General features: G+C 36.3%; 1 protein-coding gene and 1 non-coding gene across 2 annotated transcripts in view; one reads left to right on the forward strand and one right to left on the reverse strand.

The window, feature by feature from the left end:
- Positions 1 to 15836, reverse strand: part of PPP4R4 (protein phosphatase 4 regulatory subunit 4) — a 117006-nt gene that overhangs the window by 31970 nt on the left and 69200 nt on the right. Inside the window, exons 7-14 of the mRNA XM_060165695.1 lie at positions 15371 to 15478; positions 9455 to 9576; positions 6769 to 6891; positions 5042 to 5211; positions 4602 to 4721; positions 2200 to 2277; positions 1272 to 1355; positions 248 to 430 (exon numbers count right to left, since the gene is read on the reverse strand). Coding sequence (XP_060021678.1) covers positions 248 to 430; positions 1272 to 1355; positions 2200 to 2277; positions 4602 to 4721; positions 5042 to 5211; positions 6769 to 6891; positions 9455 to 9576; positions 15371 to 15478 — 988 coding nt within the window. The remainder of the gene's footprint in view (positions 1 to 247; positions 431 to 1271; positions 1356 to 2199; positions 2278 to 4601; positions 4722 to 5041; positions 5212 to 6768; positions 6892 to 9454; positions 9577 to 15370; positions 15479 to 15836) is intronic.
- TRNAA-UGC (transfer RNA alanine (anticodon UGC)) lies at positions 5636 to 5708 on the forward strand. The gene has a single exon. It is a non-coding gene; the product is annotated as a tRNA-Ala (tRNA).

Raw genomic sequence — 15836 nt, forward strand, 5'->3', positions numbered from 1 at the left:
CCCCTCCCTTGAGAAGAACGGTATCAAGCTTGCAGTGTATGTGTTTACACTCTCCCTGTGCATCCCTCTCTCCAGCTAGGCAGAAGCTGATGAAAAGGAGAACCGGTGGGGAAGCAAAGGTAACACCCCTCCAGGCAGAAGGGCATGAACTGAGTGTGTCGTTCTATTTCAAGAATGTGGATAATTTGGTTAATTCCAAAACAGAAGCAAGTTCAAGAGAAAGTCAGATAACAGGGATTGGGCTCACATTTGTCATCACGATTGTGAACATTCTTTGCAAGAAACGATAATAGATCTGATCACTTGATATGATGTGCGGCAGACAGGCGTATTTCTGGAGCAGCTTCTCGTGAGTTCTCCACTTTAAAGAGGCTGCAGCTCGCTGCTCAGCAGCTGTGAGAGCTGGAATCAAGTCAGGGAGAGATGATAACTAAAGAAGAAAACACATCAAGAGAATCAAAGATAATTAAAGAAATCAGTTTCAGCACTCAACCAAATTATTCAGTCTTACAATACACTGGGGAGGGGGAACTCTTAACCTTTTCGGAAATTAGGAGGCATCTTAGTTGTCACAGGGAAGTAAATATTTAGTAAAATCAAATACTTAAAAAAAATCTATATATAAAATTTATGATTACTGGAAACAAAATTTTGAAAGAGACTGGGATTCACAACCCTTCTAAAGTAAAATGTATTCTATTTCACTGTCAGCAAACTTTGACCTTCTAAATTCCTACCTTTCTGTCCTCAACAGTTGCTATTCTTTGCAGTAATAATAAATGCTAATAAGAACTGAAAATATGAATGTAAACTCCAAGGACAATAAATAAGGATTGTGGTAATGTAAGAATGGTAGAGGACAAATGTAAAATAGATAGCTAGTAGGAAGAGCTGCATCTCACGGGGAGATCAACTCCGTGCTTTGTGACCACCTAGAGGGGTGGGATAGGGAGGGGTGGGAGGGAGACGCAAGAGGGAGGGGATATGGGGATATATGTATATGTATAGCTGATTCACTTTGTTAAATAGCAGAAACTAACACACTATTGTAAAGCAATGATACTCCAATAAAGATGTTTTAAAAAAAAAAGGGAATGGTAGAGGAAATTCAAGCTGTTCAAACTCTAGCAGACATTTACTGAGCACCTACTATGTGGCAAGCACTCTTTTACCCGTTTTTCATACACTCTTCTGTTGATTCCTCACAACAACTCTGCAGAGTAAGGTAGGCCATATAATGTCCAGAAACTTCTTCGATACATGGGATTTACCTTATTTTCTTGAACACTGCTTTCTCCACCAGTAGACATAAGTTCCAGGATTTCTGGAAGATGATCTATGAGAGCATCTAGTACCTTTTAACAGAGATATTGATTACTCTTCTTGTGATGGCTATGTTTTTCTAATCTTAGATTAATCAACATGCCAATTTCTACACAGAAATAGTATAAGTTACCAAACAGCATTTTGGGGGTTTCTATTTTCTTGCTCTGTCATCTTCTTGCTGCAAAGTCTTAGAAACAAAATTAGCTACCTTGATCAAACTACCTTTGAAAAGAGATTAGTATGTCTGCCTCTTGATAATATTCAAATCGCCTAGATCTGACACAGCCTGACAACATGCTCAAAACTGCCTCCCAACTTTTGAAAAGCAGTTTAAGTCAGACGACACCATCAGTGATGTCTAATGTTGAGGAGTTGAGATTTGGCAAGCTAGTAGTCATTTGGGTGAATAGGATATAGTAGATAAAGCATCAAAATAAAGTATTCCAAAGCCTCCACAAGTATACTCCCCAAACAATGCTAGGAGAAACAAAAAGATATAAAATGTGATATAACATATGATCACAATTGTGTAAAATTTTAAAAACTTTATATAGAAAAAATAGAAAATGAAAAAATATAAGACGAGAAACAGTGATCAGAACTAAAAGTATTCTTTTGTCTGTCTACTTTTTGACCTTTCCAAAATTTTCCATAACAAACAAATATACACATATATTTTAAAACCTACTATTTTAAAAAGATATTCCCAATTTCTAGTCTATGATACAGTGGCATATCGACTTGAAGCTTCTGGGGCTGGTCAGCTATTAGAATTCATGCAATTCCCAAGAAGCAGGAAAATAAAAGAAAACAGGCATTGATATATTCAAACTTAATATAACAGAAGTAAAAAGCAAAGTAAGAAGGTATTACCTCCAATGATTCATCTTGTAATAATGTTATTAGTTCTTTATGTATTAAATACACTCCAGAATTCAGAAGTTTAGAAACCTAGAATGGAACAATAAAGTCTCTCAGATTTGAGACTACTAGACATATAAAGGTTATAAAAACAATTTAAAAAAAAGTAATCCCTGTTAGATTTTCTTCTAAAATGAGACTTGTTTACAACACAACTATAAAATTAGATTTCTAGAAAAATTACTTGCATACGTAAGCTTTTCAGTCTGCTTCCTAACATGCTGGAGTGTGTGAACATATGAGGGTCGGGAGTGTAGAAGAATGGATTTATCAGTCCTAACTTCCCTCTCACAAGCACTAATAAGCTCATGGATGCCTGTAGTTCACATTTTAAAGTCTTAGAGCAGCCAACAGGGTCTTTCAAGGGAGCCCAGCCATGGGAGCATTCATCTCGGTTCAGAGCTCCCAGAGGGGGCAAATTCTACTGAAGGCCAGTAGCCACATAGGGATAGAGAAAACTCCTAAGCAAGCAAAACTTCGAAGACTTTTCCCATCAAAGACTTCAATCAGCAAGAGAGGAGTTGGGAGTTGGGAGAATCTAGACTAAACCAACTCCTTTGTGAACTGTTTTTTTTTTTCCCCTGTAGACGAGCAACAGTAAAAATCTGCAATGGTAGATTCACCAGTTTCTACTTCACCTTTAAGTTTTTGGGTTATTTTTTCCACATACTGGGTTTCTGAGTAAGGTTTTACTTGAAAAAGGGGTTCCTAGACAAAGAAGGTGTTTTAAAAGTCTCTGCTCTACAGAGTTGTTTTTGACTTTTTGAAAGTATTTTCAAAATATTATTTTTCTGAAAAACAAGAATAAACTCAGACCATACTAAAGTAATTATCAGAATCCAACAATAATACTGTTAAGGAAATTTAAATCCACCAGTGGAATTTCATTATTTAAAAGGACAAACCTAGACTAACCATTCATTTATGAAGTATCATCTTAACCTACCTACATGGTATGATTGTCAGAATACAGAAATTAGCCACCCAGCAAATAGCTAAATCAATGATTTCCAAACTCACTTCTACTGGTGAAATATTTTTGTGTACATATTTCAATTTTTTTTCCTATGGTGCTAACACATTATGTCCACTTATAGTGGACATAAATAAAGTGAAATATTAAAGGTATGAGATAAAAATAAACATAAATAGAAACTCTCGTATTGCATAAATATTGCTTTCTCAGACTCTAATCTCATGCAATCATCTCTGGAGACCACTAATCTAGACAAATACAAGCGTGCATGGTAACCATGCCTAAATACCCACTTAATACATATTACAGACAAGTAGTTCACTCAGCCAGCCAGTGCCCTCTGCCCTCTCTCCTCCTCCAAAAGCATATTCCTATATGCATATTTACAAAGATGACTTAATTGTTCAACACTGAATTATTTTAATTAATTACACCATTTAAAGGGAATATTTTCTGGACTTTGCAGAATGAACATTCATTTCATTCACACCAGAAAAAAAATGTTATTCAAAAGAAGCAAAGCCTATCATTCAATAGCCAAGAGTCTTAAGTAACGTTTCCAATGCTGCTATGGAGATCCTGCACACTTTCAACTAATCTGACAATGCTCTGAACACAGTGCAAGGAAGGGGATGAAATATTCTCACTGAGAATAAGAATATTTATTATACCTCTCATAAAAGAAGGGAATATTTTATTAACCCACACAGATATTTTTATGTGACAGTCCTAAAGTTGGCAAGTTATAGGTTATACATGTTTACTGCAATTATAGCAACATGTACTTACTGCAATCACTCGAGAAACATGCCCTAAATTTCAATCTCAAGGGTTAAGAAGTTAATTATATTCATCATAAAATTTAAATTCACTTTTGCTCTTACAATATGGAGAGTTGTTGTAACAGCTGAATCTAAAAGCTGTGCTCACAAAACATGATCCATTTGCAGTAAAAACCATAAATTTAAATAATCTATCTCTCAATTTTCCATGTGTACTCAAGTTCTTAAGTTTAGGTGTAAAGCTAAATATAAACATTATAAAGCATATAAAAACTGATTTTACTTCCAGATCTGTAACAGCCACATCCATACCACAATGTCTGGCTTAAAGTAAGGATTTACTAGAGATATACTGAACGAATGGATTAATACCTGTTAAATGAATATAACGTATTTATGTAAATGAATTCTGTGTAACATTCTAAAGAGAATTACGGGAATTTTTCAATATTTAGGACTAGAATATGAGAGCGATATGGAGCCTGTATCTTTTAATAAATCTGTAAACAGATGTATACAAAATATCAAAAAATCATATACTACATGTAGGTAGAATTAACAACAAATGTAAAGTGGTATCACTTTTTCAGACTTACTTCATGAAAGCAAATAGCAATAGTGTATCTGACTGGTACTTCAGGGTCATGACAAAGGCAGAAGAATGTAGAATAGAGATCCATGTGGAAATTTTTAGGATCAACAAAAACAATCATGGCCTGGTGGAGGTGGGAGGGAGAAGATGAGTGGGAAGGAGAGAAAAACATGCATCAACACCTCTTATTATAATCATGTCACTTAAACTGAATCATGTCCTCTGAATCATAATTTAGTTATAAACCATATTTGGAAGATCCAAATGCATGCATATAATTCTAATATATATACTTACACAGAGATAAATATAAATTAACCAACATACACCAGACATAATGTGATGTAGCAAGTGTCAAATATGGCATTATTTTTCAATGCAATCTATTCATGTTTTTAAGTTAAAATTAAAACGTTTAGCCAATACAAATGTATAATTTATTACCGGAAAGTTATAAGCACAGTTCTTCCGTACTGAAATATATTTCTTCTCCTGCTCTAAGATTTGGGGTGGAAGCTGGTTTTCATTGTGTCCATTTTCCTGTTGCAAACCCAATGTACAAAGTTTCTTATAAAACTCCAAAAATCTCAAGTGTTGATCTGGAGTAAATATTCCTAAAACAAATGCAAAACCTTTGCTCAACATTTTAATTGAAAACAATAATTAAAAAGGGAAAAGCAAAGTGCAATAAAAATAACTGGAACCAAATATTTAAATAAATGGTTGGAAATCATAAATAAAAGCAACAATGAAAAAAGAATAACTATTGTGAAGAAATCTAATGGTTCTTCACCTTATGTTAATTTTAATAATATTTTCATTTTAATTTCGATAGTATAAAACTATGCAACACAGGAATTACATCTGCATTAATTTCTGCAGCATGTACCATTGTATATACCACTAATGAGTCACTACAATAATAATATGGCAGCCATTATTGCTATTTACTTATGGTAAATATGCTAAAGTTGCCTACAGAAAAGACATGCACATATGTCTGCAGAGAAGGAGCTTAAAAATGGAATCTGAGAGAATTCCCTGGCAGTCCAGTGGTTAAGACTTGGCACTTGCACTGCTGTGGGCCCAGGTTCAATCCCTGGTCAGGAAACTAAGATCCCAGAAGCGGTAAGGCCCAGCCAAAAAAAAAAAAAACAAAGGAATCTGAAAGACGGTGAAGTAAACTCAAAATAATTTTGGTCAATGGAATGCACTGGTTCCACATTCACATACCGTCTTAGGAAGCTAGTAACTCAACATATATTGCAATAATTTTTTTCAACAGTCTATTAAAAGTCCACAATCTGCATAAAAATATGTTTTCTATGCTAGATTGTTATAATTTAATTAATGCTTACATTATTTTAGTAAGCTAAGAACTGAGTAATATGTTCAGAATGCCAAGAGTTACAGGTATTATTCTGCATTCTAAGCTGAACTGCTCATGTGATATATTAATTATTCTACAAAAAGTTAATAAGAGTATACTTACTATACACAATAGTTAATATACCTGAGCTTCTATTATCATATACCAACTAATACATAAAGATAAAATATTCAGAAATTTAAAAGGCTATGCCTACTTCACTCTGCCATTGTTTTGGTTTTTTTTTTAATAGTTTATTTTATTTATTTATTTATTTTTGGCTGCATTGGGTCTTTATTGCTGCGCGTGGGCTTTCTCTAGCAGCGGTGAGCAGGGGCTACTCTTCACTGTGGCGCACAGGCTTCTCATTGCAGTGTCTTCTCTTGTTGCGAAGCAGGGACTCTAGGTGTGTGGGCTTCAGTAGTTGTGGCACACGGGCTCAGCAGCTGTGGCTCGCGGGCTCTAGAGCACAGATTCAGTAGTTGTGGTGCATGGGCTTAGTTGCTCCGTGGCATGTGAGATCTTCCCAGACCAGGGCTCGAACCTGTGTCGCCTGCGTTAGTAGGCAGATTCCTAACCACTGCGTCACCAGGGAAGCCCCTGCGATTGTTCTTTCATATAGGTTCTACGAGTGAAAAAGTCATTTCTAACTGTGTTCTAAATTATGCTATCAAAATTCTAAGATCTCTTAAGATTTTACACACTTAAAGGGTAGGCTTTACAACTGAAGAGCTAAAGTTTTGTGGCTAAAAGAAAAGGGAAAAATTATCTATAATCTTGACATTCTTAGGACATAGCATACCATACAGTCCATGGCATAGTTTTCCTAAATGGAAAGATAAGGAAATAAGAATTGATTCATCTGCTTTGAAAGATTTTTCACAAAACGATTTCACTAGGGGAAGTATAGTTTGACTTCTGTCATCTGAAAAACAAGAATAAAACATAGTTTAGATCCAGTTGCCCACACTGCACATGTAGAAATTAATGCATATACACAAATTCCAGAAAGAAAAATTACTATGTTAGTCTCAGAGTAACAGAAAATATCTGAAAACAATGATGATGGAGGGATGACTTAAAGAATAGGTGAGAGATAAGTGGGAAACATCAAAAACTTTTATGCCAGGCTAAGAGGTTTGGACTTGACACCACAGGCCATAGGGAATAAACTATAGAGTGACTACAAATTAAAAAGCTAAGATGATTGAGGTTTTGAGTCTGAATAACTACAAGAATGCTAATACTACTAGTATAAATAGATGAGTAGCAGGAATTCTCTTCTGCATACATCTCACACCATGCTGCATTTTGTCATTTCATTTTTGATTGAAAGTAAGTTAGCTTATATTACATTCTGTATAATGAATTTCTTCGCTTTTCCTTCCTATACAACTCTTTTTTAAAAAGTGAATTCATTCTTTGAGTATGCCTGCTTAGGTCATAAGTTTCTGATATCAACAATATTTAGGTTTTGATTCCAAATGCTCCCTGAATTTCCCACAGTTCTCTTAAACTTTCAGAAATAAATCACTACTTTATTAAGGGTCTGACAATACTAAGTAAAACCCTGTAACAGGTTTATTGGTATTATTATTATCAACACATTTCAGTACCATACCTACTGTTTTTACTAAATAACATTCGACATTTATTGAATTTCTCAGACAACAAGCATTAACAGAAGTAGAAAGATGAATAAAAAGTTCTCTGAACTTGAGAAACTCAGACCAGCAAAGAAGTCAAACACAAAAAATATCATAAGACAATGTGATCACTATTTTAATAGTTAGTATAAGGCAGGAGTCTGCAAACTATTTTTGCAAATATTCTAGGCTTTGTAGTTTATCTGTCCCAAGTATTCAACTCTGTCACTTTGGCACAAAACAGCTACAGACAATACATAAACAAATGGGAGTGGCTATGTTCCGATAAGCTCTATTTACAAAAACTGGTGGCAGCAGGATTTGTCCTAGAAGCCATAGTTTGCCAACCCCTGGTATAAAGGGATTTAGAAGATGTCAGAGAAGACACTGTTTTGAACTGGGCACTGAAAAGAAACAGCTGGCTAGGAGAAAAATAGAGGGAAGAGTGAAAAGGAGAACATGAAAAGGCTAGAGGTTGAAAGAATTTGGTATGCCAAGATAACGGCAAATGCGGCTGGAGCACCAGATGCCAGAGGAGTGGGAAAGAACGGGAAGAAATAAAGCCATGAACACAGGTTAGGACAGATCTGTGATAACCGAGTGAGGGACAGGAAAAGCCCCAGATCAGAGATGATGCCCATGTTTCTAGTTTGGTTGCCTAAGGGTGCCCCATTATTAGGACAAAGAGGTTCATTTGTTCACTTATCAGATACTGCTGTTGCTACTCCTCTGGTTCATCCAACGGCCTAAACTATTATTCTGTAACATCCATACATCATAATTGTCCACATTGCAATAATCTTTAAGAGGGTCTCCTAGTTCAGTTAAAATATTATTAATCCAAAGTAATCCTACAGGGGCTTCCCTGGTGGCACAGTGATTAAGAATCTGCCTGCCAATGCAGGGGACACGAGTTTGAGCCCTGGTCCGGGAAGATCCCACATGCTGCGGAGCAACTAAGCCCATGCGCCACACTACTGAGCCTGTGCTCTAGAGCCCGTGAGCCACAACTACTAAGCCCGTGCGCCACAACTACTGAGCCCGTGCTCCACAACAAGAGAAGCCACCGTAATGAGAAGCCCGCACACCACAACAAAGAGTAGCCCCCCTGCTCTCTGCAACTAGAGAAAGCCCATACACAGCAATGAAGACCCAATGCAGCCAAAAGTAAAATAAATAAATTTAAAAACAAAAACAAAGGAATCCTACAATTACACAATAGTGTTTTGCATCTGAGTACTTGACATTTGCCCTTCCAAATGTCACCCTGACAAAATAGTTAATTTGCACTGAACTAATGTCTAATATTGGTTAAGAATCTAGTCACACACTCAGTAGAGCAACTAATTTAATTGTCTTTGTGATTTTATTTGCACAACACTAAGAAACACCTCCTTACCCATTCCCACCCAAATATCCCATCCCAGATTTCTCCTCCTGTGGCCATGAAATTTCCAGCATTAAAATATTAAGTAGAGGAAGCTGATTTAGATATCGCTTTAGTCAAGATCTGTCTTAGGGTCAATTAGTTGAGCAAGTTAAAAACTAATCACCAACCCAAATTCTTAGCCCTACATACTAGTCAGTTAAATGTTGATGAAAGGAAAGAGAAGGGTAGGAAATATTCAACAACACCAGGTGCCAGGAGGGGAAAAGTGGCAGCAGAGAAGGCACCAAAAGAGAAAGGACCATAACTGAGAGAGAAGAAGGGAAGTCTAACGTTTATCATGAAAGTTAACATAAGAAACTCCATCCTGCAGCTACCTTTACTCCTTACTAGTGATACAAAACACGGAAAAACAATGCTTTCAGAAGCAAAGATGTATCCACTTGAAGATTTACCTGTATCAAATATGTCGAGCAGATTAACCAAAGTTTCAAAAGCTGCAAGCCGCACACTGCTGCCTTCATCCCTAGAAAGTTCTATTAATTCAGGGAGCACCACACTTTTTGTAAGTTCTGTCCTGCACAATAAGCAATAGAAGAAAATAAATCAAACCAATACATTTTTATCAACAACTTACTAAGACCAAGTCACTGAGCTAAGTGTTACAGAAAATAGGAAAAATCGTAAGGATATGGCTCCTGCTGTCTGGAAGCTCGCAGTCTGGCTGGGAAAGCATGATAGTATGAATACGAGAAACATCGATAGCAATTGCCTATTTACTTAGGCAACTTATGGTAGTTGCTCAATATACTCATTAAGTGAATGTATTGTTCTGACTACTAACATGGTTGAACAATAAGACTGAATAAATGTTTATTAGCCACTTGTACTTCTTCTTTATGAAGTATATGTTCATTTTCTTTGCCCACTTGCCATATTATAAAAGTTGAGGGGAAATAAGGCATTATGGGGGACTTACATGTATGATACAAATATTTCCCTTTTTCATTAGTTCCTCTTAGCAAACTGGATTATAGGTAATTTTTTTCAGGAAGTGGGTGTAGATTGCGTATTGCCTAAACTAAAATATCTATAAGAATATCTTTCTCTTCCCTCACATGTAAATTCTGCCCCAGCCAGACATATATGGAATAGAATAGAGTCTAAGGATCTAAGGATCTAAAGATCCTGATATCTGTATAAGTCCAGTTTTATCAGTCTAGATGCTCGTAACTACAACCTAACCCTTTCATGATGTCAAAAGGGGGTAAAATACAGGGTCAGGAATAACAAGATGAACGAAATAAGCAAGCTTGCCCAGAGAGCCATCCAGGAATTCTGGGGTCTGGCTGTGTGATTTGGAGTCATCTGATGGTAGCTGTCTGCTTCAGCTTAAATACTGATGATGATTCTGAGTTCTATGGTCAGCCAGGACAGCACAATCAATTCGAGGAACCCTCTCCTTTGTGCCTTCTCCACTGACCTGTTCTAAGGAGACTGGGTCTGAAGAAACACTGGGGACCTACGCATCTCCAGCTCTCTTTTCACAAGACAAGTTGCCTCTAGAGTTCTGGCTTGGCCCTTCCCTACATGCTCCCCCTTCATCAACAGACTTCCAATCTGACAAAAGACAAAAATAAGGGCAGAGGACAAGAACCAACCACCAATCCCATTATATCTGAATTTTACAATCTGCGTCTGACAAAGGCCATCATGGGTCTGCTTTTTGTCACTATATGTTAGTTTGTATTTGACATACTGTATATATCCTTTTGTGTCTGATTTATTTCTCTTAACATACTGATTTTGAGATTCATCCATGATATAATATCACATGTATCAGTACTTCATTCCTTTTTATTGCTGAATAGTATTCCATTGTACGGACAGGCCACATTTTATTTTTCCATTCACCTGTGGCTAGACATTTGGATTGTTCCGGTTTTAGGTAAAACAAATAAAGCTGCTATAAACTTGTGTATATAAAACAATTCTTGTTGTTGACATATATTTTCACTTCTCTTGGGTAAACACTTTATAGTACAACAGCTGGGTCATATGGAAGATATACGTTTAACTGTTAAGTAAATGCCAATCAGTTTTCCAAAGTGGGTTCCACCATTTTACACTTCCACCAGCAGTGTATTAGAGTTCCAGCTACTCCAAATTCTCATCAATATTTGATTCTGACAGGCTTTTTACACTACACATTCTAGTTAGTGTGTAGTAGTATCTCACTGTGGTGTTAATTTGCATTCCATTTATGACTAATGATGTTGAATACATTTTCATGTGCTTTTTCATCATATGTTATATCTTCCTTTATGACATATCTGTTCAAACATACTAATCATTTCTTAACTGGACTGTTTGTAAGAGTTCTGTATAGGGCTTCCCTGGTGGCGCAGTGGTTGAGAGTCCGCCTGCCGATGCAGGGGACACAGGTTCATGCCCCGGTCCAGGAAGATCCCACATGCCAAGGAGCGGCTGGGCCCGTGAGCATGGCCGCTGGGCCTGCGCATCCGGAGCCTGTGCTCCGCAACGGGAGAGGCCACAGCAGTGAGAGGCCCGCGTACCGCAAAAAAAAAAAAAAAAAAAAAAGAGTTCTGTATCATCGAGTCGTAAGAGTTCTTTATATATTCTGGATATAAGCTTGATATATGTATTGTGAGTATCAGTAGTTTTCCATTCTGGACTTGACTCGTTTTAAAGAGTAAACAGATTTTTTTAATATGAAGTCTAATTATCACATTTTTCTTTCATAGTTCATGACTTTTATCTAAACAATCCTTGCCTACCCCAAAGCCGCAGAGATTTTCTCCTATACTTTCTCGAAGAAGTTTATAGTTTTTTTTTAAATTTATTAATTAATTTATTTTTGGCTGTGTTGGGTCTTCGTTGCTGCACTCGGGCTTTCTCTAGTTGCAGCAAGCGGGGGCTACTCTTCGTTGCAGTGTGCAGGCTTCTCATTGTGGTGGCTTCTCTTTGTTGTGGAGCACGGGCTCTAGGCGTGCAGGCTTCAGTAGTTTGGGCACGCAGGCTCAGTAGTTGTGGCTCGGGGGCTCTAGGGCGCAGGCTCAGTAGTTGTGGCGCACGGGCTTAGTTGCTCCACAGCATGTGGCATCTTCCCAGACCAGGGCTCGAACCCGTGTCCCCTGCATTGGCAGGCGGATTCTTAACCACTGCGCCACGAGGGAAGTCCCAAGTTTATAGTTTTAGCTTTTATATTTAGGTTTATTATAGATTTCAAGTTAGTCGTTGTGTATGGTGAGAGGTGAGAATCGATGTTCAATTTTTTTCTCTTATGAATATCCAGTTATCCCAGTATCATGTTTTGAAAAGACTTTCCTTTCCTCATTAAATTGCTTTGACACTCTATTGAAAAATCAATCCACCATATTCTGTTTCTGGATTCTCTCTTCTCTTCCACTGATACATGTCTACCCTTTTACCAACATTACATTCTTTTGATTACTGTAGTTTTATTATGTCTTGAAAACAGGTAATGCACAGTCTTTGTCATTTTTTTTTTTTAGACTGCTTTGGCTCTTCTAGGTCACTTGCATTTTCATATAAATTTTAGAATCAGCTTCTACAAAACAGCACAATTTTGGTCGAGACTGCATTGAATTGCTAGATCAACTTGGGGAAAATTGACATTTTAACAATATTAACAATATTGAGTCTTCCAATTCATGAATATGGTATATATCTGTTTTTAAAAATTTCTCTCAACATTGTTTTATGGTTTTTCAGTGTAGAGTATAGAGTTTTCAGTGTAGGTCTTGTACATTTTTTGTTAAAATAAATAAGTGGAATTTTAAAATTTCATTCAAAAATTTCATTCAAAGTTTTAAATTTTCATTTTCTAACTATCTTTTGCTAGTATACAAAAACACAATTGATTTTTGTATGTTAACCTTGTATCCTGAAACATCCTTAAATCCATTTACTAGTTCTAATAGCTGTTTTGTAAATTACTGAAGATTTTCTGTGTAAACAACGATGTCATCTACAAATAGAAAACATTTTACTTCTTCCTTTCAGATCTTTAGACCTTTTAGGTTTTTGTCTTCTTGCCTTATTTCAATGGCTAGAACCTCCAGTAGACTGAATAAAAGTGATGAAAACTATCCTTGCCAGCTGTTACCATAGGGGGACAGCATTCAATATCTACCATTAAGTATGATGTTAGCTATAGGTTTTTCTTTCATACATGCCCTTTATCAGATTAAGGAAGTTTCCTTCATCCCTAGCTTCCTGAGAGTTTTTAATCATGAATGGATGCTGAATTTTGCCACATATTGTAATGGGAGGATTTTCAGGTTATCTTGTTTAGTATATCACCATAATTAGAAGTCTGATCAACTTTTTCAAAAGTATGTTCTTTCTTTCCGATCTTAGTGCTGTACGTTCTTCCCCTCTAATACTGAAGGATCATTTTGTAGATCCCAAGTCTGTTTTTCTTTTCTCTTTAGTCATCCCTGTACAAGGAGAAATCTATTCAGCACACTTGTTTTCTTGTAATGATTGTGTATGACCTCTTCATAATACTATTCACTATTAATCTGACAGACTAAGAACTGTCCTCTTTGATCCTAAACTGGTGCACAATCCACAGTGGCTTTCCAGTGTTTTGCAGCTTTTATTCCATATGGATATGCCAGCTTGAGAAGAATCTCTTCAATTTGCTTCCTGATCATCTTACTAATAAATAATTGTGCTCAACTCTGGTTAAACTTAAATGGTCAGTAAATCTTCCCTTGCTAGCCACAGCAAACACAAAATTACAAACCCAATTCTGTTCTGTTCTTGGGCCTCTTCCCAGCACATCTCAATCCCAAATGCCTTAGGAACATTAACTCCCAGAGCAGTAGTATCAAACCGGTGCCAATCTCTGAAGTTTTCTCTTCCTAATTCCTTTCACCTATCTCAGGGCCTCATCTAGCCTTGACTATAAGAAAATTTCTCTTGGTAACCATAAGATCTTAACAATATTCCTAATTTTCAATGCTGAAAGAAAAAAGCCTGTGTACCTCTCTTTAGTTTTATGTATTTTTCAAAGGGAGAATAAAGAATATGAATCAGGTCTTAGTAATTTTCAGCCAGCATAACACAAAAGTCCTATAATTATGTCTTTAATAATATGTAAGAACTCAAAATTAAATAAATATTATACAACCCAGCATTCTAACTTAACAAGTGCATTCTAACTTAACAAGCTAGGTAGATTCTTTCTAGTTTTACCTTTATAAATTAATCCTTAAGCAATAATCATATATTAATTTTCAGAAGACCCATCCACTGTGTCAAAATTTCAGTGACAAAAAAAAAAAAAAAAACAGAATACAAAAAGACAACAGCATATTCTCCTAATAGGTTCTGATCTTGGTTAAGGGGCACAGATCTGGGCAAGACTGAATTAATTATGGTCCACAATGATCCAGAGTCAGCCTAGCCTTAGAAGACCTAACAGAAGGAAGGAAGCTGGTTCTGAGATCAAGGTTAAGGAACTGATTACCCTGTTGAAGTGTTAAGCTTCCACACAACACTTAAATCCTACTCAGCAAGGGTGGATGCAGGACAGAGGACACTACTCTACCCTCAATCTGTATGACATTCTAAAGTCTTTCTAAAGCCTTCAATATTGGCCCAGATTTTTTTTTAATTAGCAATTTTAATGGCAACAACCTGATTGTCCTTGCTTGTGAAACAAAGAACCAGGAGAAATCACTGCAATTTCTAGTAAAACTGAGAGGTTCCAAAGTTTTTTGTACCAATTTAGGATACTTGGAAAAAAAAAAACTGTTTCCCAAGATGGTTTTTAGATAAAATTCCCTTTAAAATCATACTTATACCTTGACATGAGAGTAGTTTTTACAGGTGAAGAGAAGAGACTGCCCTATCCCTCTCCTTCCTGAGCTTCACACACTCAGAAGACAAGGAGACCTACAAAGCAGACACTGGAAGGGCAGAGCCGCACAGGAGACAGACTTGCACTGAGTAATTTCATCTGAAATGACCCAGTAATACAGCTGCCAGCTAAAAGATACGGTACAGCTATAGTCTGAGCATGGTATATTATATTCAAAACACGGACAATTTTCCCTTCCTGGATCTAGGGGTTTGGAGTGACAAGTAAGTAACTAAGGTAAAAAGGAAAGAAATTAACATTAACCCACCATACTAAACATCTTCACTTTTATCTCTTTTAACATAAACACATCAGAAAGTACTTACTATGATCATTTTTAAAGCTCATATAAAGTTTAGCCCTTTAAAAGCATGCTTTCGTGGAATACAGAACAGGATACACATGTCTGACAATCCAGAAATAAAACTGTGACAAAAGGAATTGAAAGTATACTTACCCAATGCCCTGAGCTATATTTTCTAATTGCCGACACATACAAGATCGAACTTCGTACTCTACATCTTGACAGAGTGATTTTACCAAGGGAAGAATTTCTCTTTTAATGCTTGGAGAGAGAGGAAAGAAACATGCAAATGGGTGAGTATTTTAGAATAATTAATATTTTCAAAAAATTATCCTCAAAATCTTAGCTTAATAATAACAAACATACCTTAATAAAGAACTTTATCATTTACAATGTATATTTACATGTTATTACATTTGGATGTTAACAGCTACTTTTAAATTATGTATATGACTGAGTCTTTTTAAATAATGGTTAATTTGTAATTGGCAGCTAAAACATCTTAGCTACGATAAAAGGCTATAGGCAAGTGGACTGATTCTAGCAACCCTCAACCAAAATATTCGTCAATTTTATATCTTACTCTTGTGTCATAATTACACAACATTCCATTCTTTCC

The sequence above is a fragment of the Lagenorhynchus albirostris genome, chromosome 1, assembly GCF_949774975.1.
Source record: "Lagenorhynchus albirostris chromosome 1, mLagAlb1.1, whole genome shotgun sequence".
NCBI lineage: Eukaryota > Metazoa > Chordata > Mammalia > Artiodactyla > Delphinidae > Lagenorhynchus > Lagenorhynchus albirostris.